Genomic DNA, 16,850 nt, shown 5'->3' with positions numbered 1-16,850 from the left:
ATAAAAAAAAAAAACTTCAGGATCCTAAAATTTCCATTTTATTCTTAATTATTTTACTTATCTATAGCTGTACTTTACATATATAGTAAAACTTTCCCAAGCATAGAAATCACGTCATCTAAGTTTTCATTTTTGCACTTCCTACATCTCTTCTCATGGCCCTCTCTGTGGCAGTTGTCCAGGTTATTTGGATTGGTCTTGGATCCTCACCAGGGCTCCAATGGTGTCCCCATTACCTAGTTTATTTTTTCTCGGCATTGATACATTTGTTACATTGACTACATTTGGGTTGGTTAACTCAGCTTGGGACATCCAGTCTGCAGTCTGAATCTAAATTTGGCTTAAATCTACATGCCGAGCAAATAAAATATTTATCACTAATGCCACTAAACCCAAAGTTGATTTAAAAGCAAAATACCAAAATTTTACCCAATTAAAGAATACACTTAAAAAATGTAATACATCATAAACTTATCTCTCAATATGAAGATAATAGAATTTTAAACTCATTAAAAAGTTTAATGCAAATTTTATAAATGAATATTTTTCCAAATTTCAGTAGCATTAAAATACATATATAGGAGATTTGCAGGAACGTTCGACTCTTTTTTGCCTTAAGTCACAGTATTTTTATATTGAATATAAAATGAATGTAACAGATTGTTACGCAAACTTATATGCTATGAGAATATACTCTGTTTCCATCTTTGGGCAGGACTGTTGACAAGAATTCTTTTGAGAAATGTTATACAGCATGGATATCTTTTTAAATGAGTTGGAATTAGAAAAGGTAAATTCTATATTTGAAACTGTCATTGATTTGTGATCTTGGACAATTTACTTTCCACAAACTTCCTTTCAATCTCAAATTTTGTGAAGAACAAGCAATTAAAATTAGCAAAGTATGGTTTGCATATATAAACTACAAAATGAAATAAATTTACATATTTAAAAAATTTTTCATCACATTTTGAATAAAAGAAACTTAAGAAATACCAAAGACTACAGTTGAATGGTCTGAACTGGTATTTCTTTTCTATGTCTGAGCACATTGAAAGTATTTAGTATCAATGACTTCTTTACTCACATACCTAAAATAGATTTAGCTTCAATTGCAAAAAAGTGTAATTGTAAAATAAACAGATTCTTGTATATATTACAGTATTAATGGTTAACAATAAAAATATTGTTTGAAAGGATTTCATGAATCAAATGTGTTGTAAAGCATAAATCACAATCATTTTATAGACTAATGTCACATAGCAAGCAAGATCCTTATAAGTGTTCTAGTTTTAATCTGTTATACTATATATTATAAACATGACATCTAAGAGGTGACATAACTTTTCTAATATCCCACAGTTAATGGTAGTCAGAAATATGAAGCCCAACCATCTCCCAGCCCAATGCATCTAGCAGTGAATAGGAAAACTCATTCAATTTATGCCAACTAAACCTACATGCTAGCCTACCTGAAGGCAAACTATGTTCAAATATGTGAAACATCACACAAATAACAAATATTATTTGTAATGCCATTTAAATTACAACAAAACATGATAATTTAGAAATTGTATTAATTATCTATATGCTGATATTATTTAGAGACTTGTGCATGCAAAAACTGAAGACATTATTGAAGGAAGAGAAAGTTGCTTATGATGAGTAAACAGTGGCAGAAATAAATGAAATTTGACTGGTTCTCTTATCACTTTTCCCCATCTCACTCCCAGAAGAGAAGACAGTACCATATTTCTCCAGGCACATTGATGGAAAATTATGCCGAACCTTACTGGGAAGGAAAATAATGTAAGAAGGATGAAAAGAATAGGAGGTGAAGAGTCAGTGCTAGGGAGGAGATGGTAGTTGGAGGTTCCAAAGAAAGTAGGGACCAGCATCCTGCTTGCTTATATTGTCTACAGAAGATGTCTAGCATATTTTTTCAAATAAAAATTAACAAGAGGTGACTTTAGAAAGTTGTACACTAGATTCTGTGACTCTCGATGTAGGCAAACTATTCTTGTGAAAATTTGGGCACAATTAAGGGAGCCGCTCATTATCAGGGAAGTGTACTGGCTTTGATATGATACTCTTAGGACATGGATTGAGGTACAGAGGCCAAAACTGCAGTGTTCTAGAATGTGTAATACCCTCACAGGGAAGTTGCTCAAAGCATGCAGGCAGGAAACACCAAATGATGAATGCAATTCAATTTCCTACCAACGGATGAAAGAAAGATTAGAATTGATTACATTTGAAATACATAAAAAGTAATACTTCTTGCACTCAAATATGACTGTTGCAAGTAAATGCTTTTTAAACATACTTAATGTGAATAAGGGAATATAATTAGCCATGATTTGTGGACCAACCTGTAAGAGGATTATCATGATAGGATTCAGTTTCTATTCACTATGATCAATAGAACAATCCAGTCCAGTATTTCCTTGAAAGATTGGCATAGGTGCTAGAAGTAATTTTATAGCTACAGTTTATTGCGTTTTGCTTTCTATGTGTTATTTGAAACAGATTGAATCAGAAAGTGACTGAATGAGGCAGAATAAGGGACATGAGTGTATTAGTACAATTCAATTGACCCCTAGAAAATAATGGTACATGTGGAGTTATCCAGTAATAGATATGTAATGTGATCATCTCATTCTTCTTAGGTTAATATCACAATTTATTTGTTAGAATGCCCAGAATGGATGCTTTTTACTAACTTTCTAATAAAAGGATATTAACATATTAATACTCTGCTATGGCCTGAATGCCTCCTCAAAAACTCATGTTGAAATTTAGTTGCCATTGTTATGGTTAGGGCCTTTAAGAAATGATGAGGTGGAGCCCTAATGGATGGATTAACGTCATTATTTCAGGAGCAAGTTGAATCAGGAGTAAGTTGAATCAATGCTTACATATCCCAAAAGTGGGTTCCAGATACAAAGGATGAGTTCAACCTGATTCCTTACTCTGTCTGTCCTGTATGCTTACTTGAAAGAGAATGCCTTTTTACTATTTTATGACCCAGCAAGAAGGTCCCTCCAAGATGCCAGCACTGTGATCTTAGACCTACCAGCCTGAAGAACTTTGGGAAATAAATGACTTTTCCTTATAAATTATTCAATCTCTGGTATTCTGTCATAGCAGCAGAAAACAGATGAAAATACTATCAAATCTTATGAAGACCATAACCAGTTAACAATGACTAAACTAAGATCTGGAACAAGTAAAGTTAATAAACACTTATAGAACTCTCCACTTTAAATACACAAAATATACACTTTTATCAGTACTACATCACACCTACTCACTGGTTTAAATGAAATATTGGTTGGCTACTTATTTGTTATTTTCTACCCTCATTTTTTCCTGTCTCTATTATTAAGCACAATTATTGGCATAAAAGAGGTTTTCAATACCCATTTTTAGACTGAATTCTAGCCAGGGCAATAAAGCAACACTCCTGTTCTCTCTTCCTCTTCCTCTTTCTTCTTTTCCTTCATTTTTTGTTTCTTTTCTTTCTTTCTCTCTTTCTTTAAAAAAAAAAAAACTAACTAAGCCAATACTATGTGGATTGCATAGAAATGCATAATTAATTCAACGAACTTAGGAAGCTAGGGTAGTTGTGCACTTAGGAATGAGAAATGCTTGCCTTAACTATTTCCTCCTCTGCTTTAAGTATCCTTACTGAATTATTAATAATTTAACTTCAGTTCTGTTTATAACCTTTATGATATTCACATATTCTTTACTGTTCCTTTTAAATTGTTACATAGATGTATCTTACTATGCAGACAATATATTTCAACATAAAATATCATCACTTCATACTAAGAAAGTATTTCCTAACAAATCTAAATGTCATCTGATCTAGTGGCAAAATCATAATCATTGCCACCATCATCTCCACTGAGCATAGATACAAGGACAATAAATTCCATTTCATAACATCCTTTGACAGATAAAATTCCCAGAAGTTTGCTTAGATTACTGAGGTATAACTTTAAATCATGTGTAAAATGAGACAAAAAGGAAATTATATTTTTGAAAAAGAAAGTTACAAGAAAAAAAAATCAATCAAAATTTAAGAGTAAAAGGAAAATTCAAATATATTCATCCTATAGTCTAAGAAAATAAAATGTTTCTTTTGACAAAAAAGGAGAGAGTTTTTATCATAACCCAAATATTAAAAGTATGCTTCACAAGAAATAATACGACATGGCCAGTTGCTGTGTAGAAAAATGTTAACTAAAGATTAATATTTTAATTGAAGGGGAAGGAACACTTCCAAATTCATTGTACAAGGCCAACATTATTACCTGATACCAAGGCCAGACAAGGATGCTTCAAAGGAAAATTACAGGCCAATATCCCTGATGAACATAGATACAAAACTCCTCAATAAAATATTGAATTCAGCATGCTGAATTCAATAGCACATTAAAATGATCAAGTGGGATTTATCACTGGATACAACAAGGTTTTTAACATACATAAATCATGTGCTACACATTAAGAAAATGAAGAACAAAAAATGGTGATCATCTCAATTAATGTAGAGAAACATTTGACAAAATTCAACATTTTCTCATGTTAAAAAATTCTCAACAAATTGTGTATAGAAGAAATATACCTCAAAATATTAAAGGCTATATCTGACAAATCTGCAGCTTATATCATATCCAATGATGAAAAGTTGAAAGTTTTCTTCTAAGACATGGGTATTCATTCTCACTCATCTATACAGTACTGGAAGTCCTACCCAGAGTATTAGGAAAGGAAAAGAAATAAAATACATCCATATTGAAGAGGAAAAGTAAAATTGTCTATTTGCAGATGACATGATCTTATATATGAAAAACAGTGAAGACTCCATCAAAATAATTAATAAACAAATTCAGTAAAGTTACAGGATATAAAATCAACATACAAAAATCATCTTATACTACACACAGCCTATACTATGCACTTCTATAAATTGACAAACTGAAAAAGAAATTTTAAAATCTTTAGCTACAAAATCTTATATATGATAGCTACAAAAAGAAGCTATTTGTGAATACATTTAACCAAGAAGGCAAAAGATCTATGCACTGAATATTACAATACTGATGAAAAAAACTAAAAAATACACCAATAAAAAATATTCTGTGCCTATGGATCAGAAGAATCAATATCATTAAAATGTCCATGTTAACCAAAGTGATCTGTAGATTAAATGCAACTCTTACCAAAATTCCAATGTCATTTTTCACAGAAATAGAAAATAATCTTGAAATTCATGTGGAACCACAGAGATATGATGTTATATCTATGGGGTAAAGCTTTACTCCCCTGCTTTTGGAAAAGGCAAGGAAGAGTGGGGAGGATTGCATCTTGTTTGAATGCCAGCTTAGCTGCAGTACAATAGAACCCCAGGTAGACTTCTATGATTTTTGACTCCTGACTCCTGGATGGCACTTTGGACTCACCTGGGGTCTGGTGGACCTCACAATGCTGAAGGGAAAGATGCAGGCGTGGCTGGCTTTGCCATCTGCTAATTGCAGAGTTCCAGGGCCATTAGTGAACAGGCAGTGTAGCCAGGAAGTGGTTACAGCATGTCTTGGAAAAGATCCAGTGCTGTACTGTCTTCAGATCTGACCCAGTGTAGCCATAGTGATGTTTGCCATGGGGTTACTTGTGTCACTTAATCCCCAACTTTAAGTGGCTCAGAACAGAGAAAGAGACTTTATGTTTGGGAGAAAGTAAGGGAAGAGAACAAGAGTCTCTGCCTGGTAATCCAGAGAATTCTCCCAGATTTTGTCCTAGACCATCAAGGTGGTACTTCCACAAGTCTGCTAGAACCACACCATTACTGGGTTTTAGGTGCCCCTAAACCAGATATAGCTTATATCATAACACCAAGTCATTTGAAATACTGGGAAGATTTCCCAAAGGACAGCTATGAAAGAGCCCAGAGAGTAAAGACTATATTAAATAACTAACTCTTCAATGTCCAGACAGGAAAACATGACCTCACCTAATGAACTAAATAAGGACCAGGAACCAATCCTGGAGAAACAGAGATGTATGACCTTCTAGACAAAGAATTAAAAATGTCTGTGTTGAGGAAATGCAAAGTAACTCGAGAACACAGAGAAGAAATTCAGAATTCTCTTAGATAAATTTAATAGAGTATGAAATAACAAAAGGAATCAAGCAGAAATTCTGGAGCTGAAAAATGCAATAGATATAAGTGAATAATGCATCAGAGGTCTTTAAAAGCAGACTTAATCAAGCAAAAGAAAGGGTTAGTGAGCTTCAAGGCAAGCTATTTTAACACACACAGAGAAGACCAAAAAAAAAAAAAAAGGCAGAATTTAAAAAATAAAGCATATCTACAGGATGTAGAAAATGCCTCCATAGGGCAAATCTAAGAGTTATTGACCTTAAAGTGAAAGCAGAGGAAGAGACTGGGGCAGAAAGTTTATGAAAGTGATAATGACAGAGAACATCCCAAACCTAGAGAAAGATATCAATATTCAAGAACAAGAAGGTTATAGAACACCAAGCAGATTTAACTCAAAGAAGACTACCTAAAGGCATTTAGTAATCAAACTCCCAAAGGTCCAGAATGAAGCAACAAGAGAAAAGAAACAAATAACATACAATAGAGCTCCAATACATCTGGTAACAGACTTTTCAGTGGAAATCTTACAGCAAAGGAGAGAGTGATATGACATATTTAAAGTGCTGAAAGATAAAAACCTTTAACCTAGAATAGTATATCTCGTTAAAATATCCTTCAAACATGAAGGAGAAATAAATACTTACACAGACAAACAAAAGCTGCAGGATTTGAATACCAGACCTTTCCTACAAGAAACGCTAAAGGGGTACACTTCAATCAAAAAAAAAAAGGACATCAATGAATAATAAATAATCACTTGATGGTATAAAATTCATTGGTAATAGCATGTACGCAGAAAAAAAACCACTGTATTATAACACTGTAACTGTAGTGTGTAAACTACTCTTATCCTAGATTGAAGATTAAATCATGAACTAATCAAAAATAATAACTACAAAAAATTTTCAAGATATAGTATAAGATATAAATAGAAACAAAAAAAGTTAAAAAGTAGGGGGATGAAATTAAGGCATAGAGTTTTTATTAGTTTTCATTTTACTTGTTTGTTTATACAAATAGTGTAATTATCAGGTTAAAATAATTGGTTATGAGATAGTGTTTGCAAGTTTCATAGTAATCTCAAACCAAGAAACATACAATATGTACAAAAAAGATAAAAAGCGAGACACTAAATCATATCACCAGAGAAAATCACCTTCACTGCAGGAAAACAGGAAGGAAAGAAAGACGAGAAGCCCAGAAAACAAACAACAAAATGGCAGGAGTAAGTTTTTACTTATCAGTAATAACATTGAATATAAACGGACTAAACACTTCCATCAAAAGATATAGAAATGGATGAATAAACAAGACCCATTGTTCCACTGCCTACAAGAAACACACTTAACCTGTAAAGACATATATAGATTGAAAATAAAGGGATGGAGAAGGATATTCATGCCAGTGGAAACCATAAATAAAAACCTAGAAAGTATTAACATGAAAAATTTTGGAAACTATTCAAATACATGGAGTCACTATATTTAGACAAAGTAGATTTTAAGACAAAAGCTATAAGAAGAGACAAAGCAGGTCACCGTATAATGATAAAGAGGTCAATTCCGCAAGATAATACATCAAGTATATATACGCACCCAACATTGGATCACCTAGATATGTAAAGGAAATATTGTTAGAGCTAAAAAGAGAGATAGGCTCCATTACAATAATAGCTGAGACTTCAAAATCCCATTTTCAGCAGAAAATCAGACAAAGCAACATCAGACTTAATCTACACTATAGACCAAATGGATGTAATAGATATTTACAGAACATTTCATCCAAGAGCTTCAGAATACGTATTCTTTTCCTCAGCACATGAATCATTCTCAAGGATAGACTATATGTAGGTCACAAAACAAGTTTTCAAACATTCAAATAATGAAAAATCATCAAGTATTTTCTTCTACCACAATGGAATAAATGTAGAAATTAATAAAAAGAAGAATGTTGGAAATGATTCAAATACATGGAAATTAAACAATATGCTCCTGAATGACCAGTGGATCAATGAAGAAATTTAGAAGAAAATTGTAAAATTTCTTGAAACAAATTATAATAGAAAAACATACTAAAATCCATGCAAAAGCAGTACTAACAGGGAATTTTATAGCTACAAGTGCCTACATCAAAAAGAGAAAACTCTTGAAATAAAAAAATCTAATGATGCATCTTAAAGAACTAGGAAAGCAAGAGCAAATCAAACCTCAAATTAGAAGAAGACAAATAATAAAGATCAGAGCAGAAAAAAATGAAATCAAAAAGATAAAAATACAAAAGATCAGCAAAACAAAAAATTGGTGTTTTGAAACAGATATACGGAAACGTGCTTAAGATCATTGATCATAAAATAATACAATAAATGAAAATCAAAACTACAATGAGATATAATTTCACCTCAGTTAAAAAGGCTTATGTCCAAAAGACAGGTAATAACAAATGCTGATGAGGATGTAGAGAAAAGAGAACCCTTGTCTACTGTTGGTGAGAATATAAATTGGTACAATCAATATGGAGAACAGTTTGGAGGTTCCTTAAAAAATTAAAAACTTATTTACCATATGAGCCAGCAATTCCACTGCTGGGCATATATTAAAAAAAAAGGAAATCAGTTTATTGAGGAGATACCTGTATTCCTATGTTGGTTGCTACATTGTTTACAACAGCTAAGAATTGTAAACAACCTAATTTTCCAACACCAGATGAATGAATAAAGGAAATATGGTACATATACACAATGAAGTACTATTCAGCCATAAAAAAGAAAGAGATCCAGTCATTTGCAACAACATGGATGGAATTGGAGATCATTGTGTTATGTGAAATAAGCCAGGCACAAAAGATAAACATCACATGTTCTCGCTTATTCGTGGGATCTAAAATCAAAACTCATGGATGTAGAGAGTAGAAGGATGATGGTTACTAGAGGTTGGAAATGGTAGTAGGGGGTTGGAAGGGAGGTGGGGATGGTAAAGGGTACAAAAAAAAAATAAATAAGACCTACTATTCAATGGCACAATAGTGTGACTATAGTCGATAATAATATAATTGTATATTTCAAAATAACCTAATGAGTATAACTGTATTGTTTGTAACTCAAAGGATAAGTGCTTGAGGGCATGGATACCTTATTCTCCATGATGTACTTGCTGCTCTTTGCATGCCTGTAGCAAAACATGTCATTTACCTCATAAATATATATACTTACTATTTATTCACAAAAATAAAAAATTTAAAAAGTTGTACTTTGCTTATTTTGGAGCCAATTATGCTATATGACTATTATGAATGATATAATCAAAATTAAAAGGATAAAGTTGATGTATAATTTCTTTCATAATTATAAGTATCAAGAGAAGCCAGTTCAAACAATAAAAAAATTAGTAACTGTTTTATCATCCTGAGAGAATCTTCAAAGAAATAAAATTATGTGTCAAGTTATTTCATAAAAAGTGCCAATATTCCATTATTTCTATCAAAACAAAGAATTAGCAAATAATTCACTTTGACTTGGTAGATGTTTAATAAATAACAAATGTCATTTGATTGCTGAATTCCATTTATAAAGTTATCAATTTCTTTAATAAATAGAGTTCAATTTCAAACACTATCAATCAATATTAGAGTGTATACAACATCCTGCAATAATTGATTTTCCATTGAAAAATAAGAATTGGCTAAGAAGAAAACAGTTTAACAGCAATATCTGCCAGATGAATAGAACAAAACTACTTTCCTCCAGTTTTCTAATATTCATGAAGAGAAATTATTTCTCTAATTGCAAATAGGATTATAATTGTAAACGTAATGGCAATATAGTTTTAAATGAATTATAGAGGGTTTTCATATGCATACCATCCGATTGGTGGTCATTTCAGTTAAAAGGAGTAAAATTTAACCCATTTTACTTGTGTTAATACATAAAAAGCACCAATACAGGACTCCCACACACAAAAGTTATTTTGCCCATGTTTTTTCTCATTTTATCTTCACAGCAATTAAGTAAAATAGACAGGGTAAGTAAATCCCCCACCCCCACAGTTTTAGGAACCACATTTGGTGGCAGTTTAAAAAGCTTTCATCTAAGTTAAGTAATTCTGGTATTATAAAGGCTTTTTAAATGTTTAAGTTATAAAGAATATCTAATTATAAACTTCTAGCTATTTTATAGCTAATATCTTAGGTGTAAATGCATAATCAGTATAAATAAATATATTGAATAATAAAAAAAATCACATCAAGTCCACAAATATTTATTCAGTATATACCAAAGAGGGTACTAAATTCTGGGTCACTTGTATCAGTTGGTTATAATTTCTGAAATGATTACTCCTACTATAAAGTAGGAAGCTCATGAACAAATGCTTACAGAAGGCAAATAAAATCATGGCTCTGGGATCAGACTGGGGCTGGTGGGTGTGGAGATGGGAGCTGGGAATGGATAGATATGAGTTTGTATAGCTGGCATATGTTGTGGAAGGCTTATAGCTACCATTGTATTTTGACTTAATTCATTTGATAATATTAATACATAGGAGGAAAGGTTTATAATAATTAGATCATTATTTTAATAACATTTTGCCATTTGGAGAGAATGTATGCATTTCTCCTCCAACTTCAGCAGGTTAGTGTCAGTTTCTTTTCTGTTTTCTATATTTCTTGTACATGCTTCTATTGTTACCCTCAAAATATTATATTTTAATTTGTTCATTTATGTAATTGTCTCTTTTGTGACAATGGAGACATTAATGAATGACAATTTGCTGAATGAAAGAATGGATGAAATCAAAGACAGACTGGAAGCCCGGAGGATGGTTAAGATTTTTTTAAAAAAGAAGATAAAAATTCAAAATAGCAATTGATTATGAATTCTTACATTAAATAAAATTTTCAGAAAATATTGTCATGATGAAAAAATAGGACTGCTGAGAATCAGTTCTTGGACTCAATATAGTATTCAAATTCATTTTTTCCACAGTTGATTAATGCAAATTCTTTAAATACTGTAAAATACTGAGAGATTTTATTCACTTTTGTTCTCATAAAACTTAAAGTAATATTGACACAGACATAATTTTCATAAAGAAGTATTACAGAATGATTTTCCATCATAAACACTAAAATTGTGGCTTTTAGCTGTCCTTTATCCTACTGAGATGCAAATTACAAATGATAGAAATAAAAAAATACTGAACTGCCACCTGTAGAAACACACAAATGCTGGCACAGTGTAATCACACACCTGTAATCCCAGCACTTTGGGAGGCCAATGCGGGCAGATCACCTGAGGTCAGGAGTTGAAGACCAGCCTGGCCAGTATGGTGAAACCCACCTCTACTAAAATACAAAAATTAGCCAGGTATGGTGGTGGGCACCTGTAATCCCAGCTACTTGGAAGGCTGAGGCAGGAGAATTGCTTGAGCCTGGAAGGCGGAGGTTGCAGTGAGCCAAGATCACACCATTGCACTCCAGCCTGGGCAACAGACTGAGACTCTGTCTCAAAAAAAAAAAAAAAAAAAAAAGAACCACACAAATGTACATTTAAATGATATAACTTCTACCAAAATATATGTATTTATTGTGTTAATTTAAAATAACATGTAAGACTTAGACACAAAATACTCCATTGGCTTGCTGTATTATGTAGGGATTTAAGTCTTTAAAAAATGGTGAAGGAATTTTGGTTTATAAACGTGAATACCTAATGAATGAACATGTTGAGATCATTGTCATTAACTAAATTAAATATACATATTGTGTTGATTGTGTTGATGTATATATATACCTATTATATATACATATTTATATGATGTATATATATACCTATTATATATAACTATTTCTCAACACCTCCCTGTTCCCACCTTGGTCTTAACTTGTATATGTTCTTAGAAACTCTCCTTGCTTCTACTCTTTACCCCTTTCAAACTATTCTTAATATAGCAGTAAGAGTGATCCTATTTAAACACCATTCAGCTTATGTCAGGTCAATGGCTTCTCATCTCACATTAGTAGAAATTAAAGTCATTACAATAGCCTGCAAGATTTGACCTCTGCTACTTCTCTGAGTTTTGGTATCTGCTCTCTTACATGTTTACCCAGTTTCAGCCACGTTGGCTTCCTCTCTGTCTTGCTGTTCTTGGCACACACCAGGCATGCTCTTGCTTTGGACATTTGTGTCTTTTTCACTTCTTTGCCTATAATTCAAGATAACTCCTGGATCATTCTTTCCCCTCCTTGGTGTCTCGGCTGAATTTTTGCCTTCTTGCCAAAGCTTCCTCTTACCACCTCATCTCAAATCGCAACCATATCTTCCTACATGTTATATCCGCCCTCCTTGCTATATTTTTCTCCTTAGCATTTATTAGCACCTAGTATATTATATTTAATGTATTATATATAATATATATTTAACATTTATATATATTAATATTTGTTATTATCTGTCTTAGCTATTGGAATGCAAGACCCATGCTTTCTTCACTGAAGCCCTCACATGTCCAAGAAAAGAAATTGCTTTATATAATATGTACTAAAAAAAACCTATTGAAGAAATGAATGACTCAATGATAGCATTCAGGAAACTCAAGTGCTGTGGCTGACAGTGACTAGGAATTGGGGAATGAGTAGAATGTAAAAGGAAACAAAAGTATCTTAAGAGAAAACAAAGAAATCTTATTTTCTTTCACTACTCTCAGTGAAATTTTACACACACACACCCCGCTTTAATATGATTTCTTTGTCTTTTTTTTTTTGAAACAGAGTTTCGCTCTTGTTACCCAGGCTGGAGTGCAATGGCGCGATCTCAGCTCACCGCAACCTTTGCCTCCTGGGTTCAGGCAATTATCCTGCCTCAGCCTCCTGAGTAGCTGCAGGCATGTGCCACCATGCCCAGCTAATATTTTGTATTTTTCGTAGAGACAGGGTTTCACCATGTTGACCAGGCCTTTAATATTAATTTCTTGAGTGCTGAAGTAAAAACTTGCATTCTTGCAGGCTGTTGTTTCGACTTCAGCACTTATAATTGTAACTGGAATAGTACTCCATAACTATGCTGAACGATTACAATTTAATTAATATAAATGAAAACCTTAAAAGACCTGTATAGTTCCATATAGTGTCTTGCCCTCAGGAGCTTATAGTCTGCTCTTAGAAACTACCCGAAAGTTACCTGGAATTCTTTAGGGTGGGGGAAAAATCTGTAAGCTCCATTTAGTCATGGTATTTGTTTCAAAGCATGCAGAGTCAACCAACATATTCTGCATTTCTTTATTTCTGTATCTTCTTTCAGTGAAACTAAAAGAATATATATATCAAACTTAAAAGAAAGAAAAGCATCATTAATTTAAAAAAAGAGTTTTGGGCCATATGTGGTGGCTCAAGCCTGTAATCCCAGAAGTTTGGGAGGCTGACACAGGAGGATCGTTTGGCCCAGGAGGTCAGGGCTAGCTGGGCAACACCCCTGTCTCTACAAAAAAATTTAAAAAAAAAATAGCACATGTGGTAGTGCATGCCTGTGATCCCAGCTACTTGGGAAGCTGAGGTGGGAGGATCACTTGAGACCAGGAGATGGAGGCTACAGTGAGTAGTGATTGTGCCACTGCGCTCCGACCTGAGTGGCAGAGTGAGACCCTGTCTCAAAAAAAAAAAAAAAAAAAAAGAATTTACTTTACTTCCATTAAAACTATCTTTGTCCTAGTTCTTCATATATATTTTATATTTTCATAAAATATTTAAGACTCTGATCCACCTCTCCCCTTACAACAGCTATCTTGCATCTACTGCATTTCTGGGCTGTAGGCATCTTGAAAGCAAGGAAAAACCATATTGTTCTGTATCATTTTAAGATATACTTGTACAGGGTGGTTACTAAATAAATGTTTTGCTCTATTTGCATTCTGCATTATTTCCAGTATTTCTAAAATTTTCACTTCTACTCCTTTGCAACAACTGTCTCTCTGAACTTCCTCTTTGTCACCTCCATCCACCTTTCCAGTATTTTACTACTTCACATCAGTCCTCCACCAATAAAGCCAACATCTCATGCAGGGATGAATCCAGGTTTTGTAAGGCCCAAAACTTATACAATTTTAAGAAGAAATGTAAGATTATAAGTACAAAATTAGATACAAGTGAATATTTGTAAAAAGAAGAGAAGAAATAACAAAATACAACTGTTAAAAAGCTGACAAATGTCACGAACACCATGTATTTCTAAACCCTTCTTAAAGCCTTGTAATTGGCTTATAGGCAAGGGAGGTGCCCTAAGACCTAATTCTTTTCTGCTATGATTTATCCACTTTTGGTCTCACTTCTTTTTTCATTTTCTGTGATTAGTGTCACATCCTTGATTCTAATTCTTGGATTTCCATCTCATATAACATACCCAGCTTATCACTGCTTATATAATGCTGCCTCATCTCCCATTTCCAAGCCTTAAGAAACTATGGATTTCTTAATGTTCAATCTCTCCCTCACATCTCTTCAAAAGGTAAAATATCTATAAGTCTCTTATGCTTAATGCTAAAGACCCAGTGAGTTTCTGTGATTTGACAAAGCTTACACTAGCAGTTGATGAGAAAGAGTGGTCCAAAATCTAAATCACCTGACTCCTACATCACGACTCTGTTCATTAACAAGATGTGTTTTCGCTAACCAACATACCAAAAACAGTTATATACACAAATATCCATTGCACATACGTCCATAGATTTTAATCAGAACACAAGGTTTACTGATTAATCTATTGTTGAGAAGAAGAAAAATTTAGATAGCCTTTTAAAAGGTTAGCTAAAATTAGGGTATTCCAACTAAGAGGTGCTCTTTTTATATGAGAAATGGCTTAATTACTTTAGGCATTATAATTTCTTTTATTTATGTAGGCTTGGTATTTAAAATGATATATATTGTTATATCCGATATGTCTAGCAGTTAAATGTTCCCTTATATGAAATCTAAGCTTTACAAGATTAATATTAGTCATGAAAATAATTTTACACATCCTTAACAAAATACCTTCTATAGCTAGTCTATTTCTTTACAGTTATAAAAGATACTGGATCCTTTCATCCTCATTGTAATACTGTGAGTTAAATCTTGAAATCTAATTGTACAGATGAGATAAGCAGAAATATAGAAAACACAAGTAAGTTTCCTAAAGTCATGAAGACAGCATTAATTCAGAGTCTTCCGACTTCAAGTCTGATGTTGTGTTCATCAGAAGTGAATCTACTGTAATTCAGAACTCAGACCTGATCATGGTCAATGATTTAAGCATGGACCAATATGGAAGACAGAATTCAAACTTATTCTAGCAAATACTTTTCTTACCATCAAAGACCTTCAAAGTTGAAAGTAAACAGTTTTTTTTCTTACTACTTACAATGCTCCAAGCATGCCATTATGTTTCCTATATTTAATAAAACTTTTGCCAATGATTATCCCAGTTTTCCAACTAAGAACATCGATGTCTAAAAGTTTAAAAAACTCCAGGCAATAAGTACCAGATCTGAATTTAAATCCTGCTCTAACTCTAAAACTGTGGCTCTCTATAAATCATTGGAGGTGCTAAAGCATTGGCTGGTTGAAGATCTGTTAGGGTATTAAAAAGGGAGGTTATCATCCTTGCTTCCAAGGTAATCACTCCAAGCTTACAAAAAAGTCCAGCCTATTCCTTGAAATATTGGTTAGACAAATCCAGAAATTTAACTACAGGAACAATTGTTCATCATGAAGCAATGCCATTGAACACACAATATTTTAAAGTATGTCACCCTTGACGAAGTCAATCAAGTTAGGACTTGGGGGCATTGTACTGTGTTAAACAGGACATTATTTAGTTTATTTCACGTCCCTATCACAAAAATTATAATGTAAGCATAATTCTCCTCTGATGAATTTCAAAATAAATGGATAAAGAGAAATACAGTTTTTGTACTGGCAATGTATTTAATCACTAGTATCTGATGTGGTGTGATATTACTACATCTTAAAAATAATATATTACAACCTATCAGCCCAGGGACCAATGATTTTTATTATTCTTCCCAGAAGATAGTTTCCTATTATTTATTAGAAAATGTTTGTATCAACATGAAATGTGGTCTGTGTCATCTGTACCTAACCAGCTTTAGGGAATTTTGAGAAATCTCATGCTAATGACCAATCCGTACCTGGTAATCCCCCTGGAACAAGAACAAGGAAGCTCACTCATCTGTGTGCTGTGTTTCTTGATCTCCAACCTTGATCACTGCCATGCCATCTGTAACATATGCCAAAAAAGCATAAGCAGAAATAGAGACTTTCTTGCCTAGGAACATTCTTCCTTATGTTATGCTGGAGTGTGTCCTCTGTCCTCTAATAATGCTACTGGAATTAGCTCTTCTACCAAAGAATTCTTCATGACAAGGAATTCCAGAGGCCAACTCCTAAAATCAAAACCACCACTCCGAAAACAGCTAATTTCACCCTTACTTCAATCCCTGATTCTCAACAATAAATCCAACAGCATTTTCTTGCCAGAAACCCTGTCAGTTCATCTTTAAGAAAAAGAGCAAGCTAGCTGGACCAATGTCAATTACCTACTCTGAAACAACTAAAAACTAAGAATTTTAAAATATCCATGAATTTCAATTCTTATCACAGATGCATTTCCTCACAGAATACCTATGGACAAACA

The 16,850-nt window shown here is 33.1% G+C and overlaps 1 protein-coding gene across 12 annotated transcripts in view; it reads right to left on the bottom strand.

The window, feature by feature from the left end:
* Positions 1 to 16,850, bottom strand: part of PCLO (piccolo presynaptic cytomatrix protein) — a 419,413-nt gene that overhangs the window by 112,296 nt on the left and 290,267 nt on the right. For 2 of the 12 annotated variants that reach the window (XR_013524045.1, XM_035253972.3), the window contains exon 11: positions 16,345 to 16,433. The exons of the other annotated variants lie outside the window; for them this stretch is intronic. Coding sequence is in view for 1 of the 2 variants with exons in the window: in XM_035253972.3 (XP_035109863.3) it covers positions 16,378 to 16,433 (56 nt within the window). In the remaining variant the exon portion in view is untranslated. The remainder of the gene's footprint in view (positions 1 to 16,344; positions 16,434 to 16,850) is intronic. 12 annotated transcript variants of the gene reach the window in all.

This window comes from Callithrix jacchus, chromosome 11, assembly GCF_049354715.1.
Source record: "Callithrix jacchus isolate 240 chromosome 11, calJac240_pri, whole genome shotgun sequence".
Lineage (NCBI taxonomy): Eukaryota > Metazoa > Chordata > Mammalia > Primates > Cebidae > Callithrix > Callithrix jacchus.
Note: the sequence above shows the minus strand (reverse complement) of the source record. Positions and strands in the feature narration are given on the sequence as shown.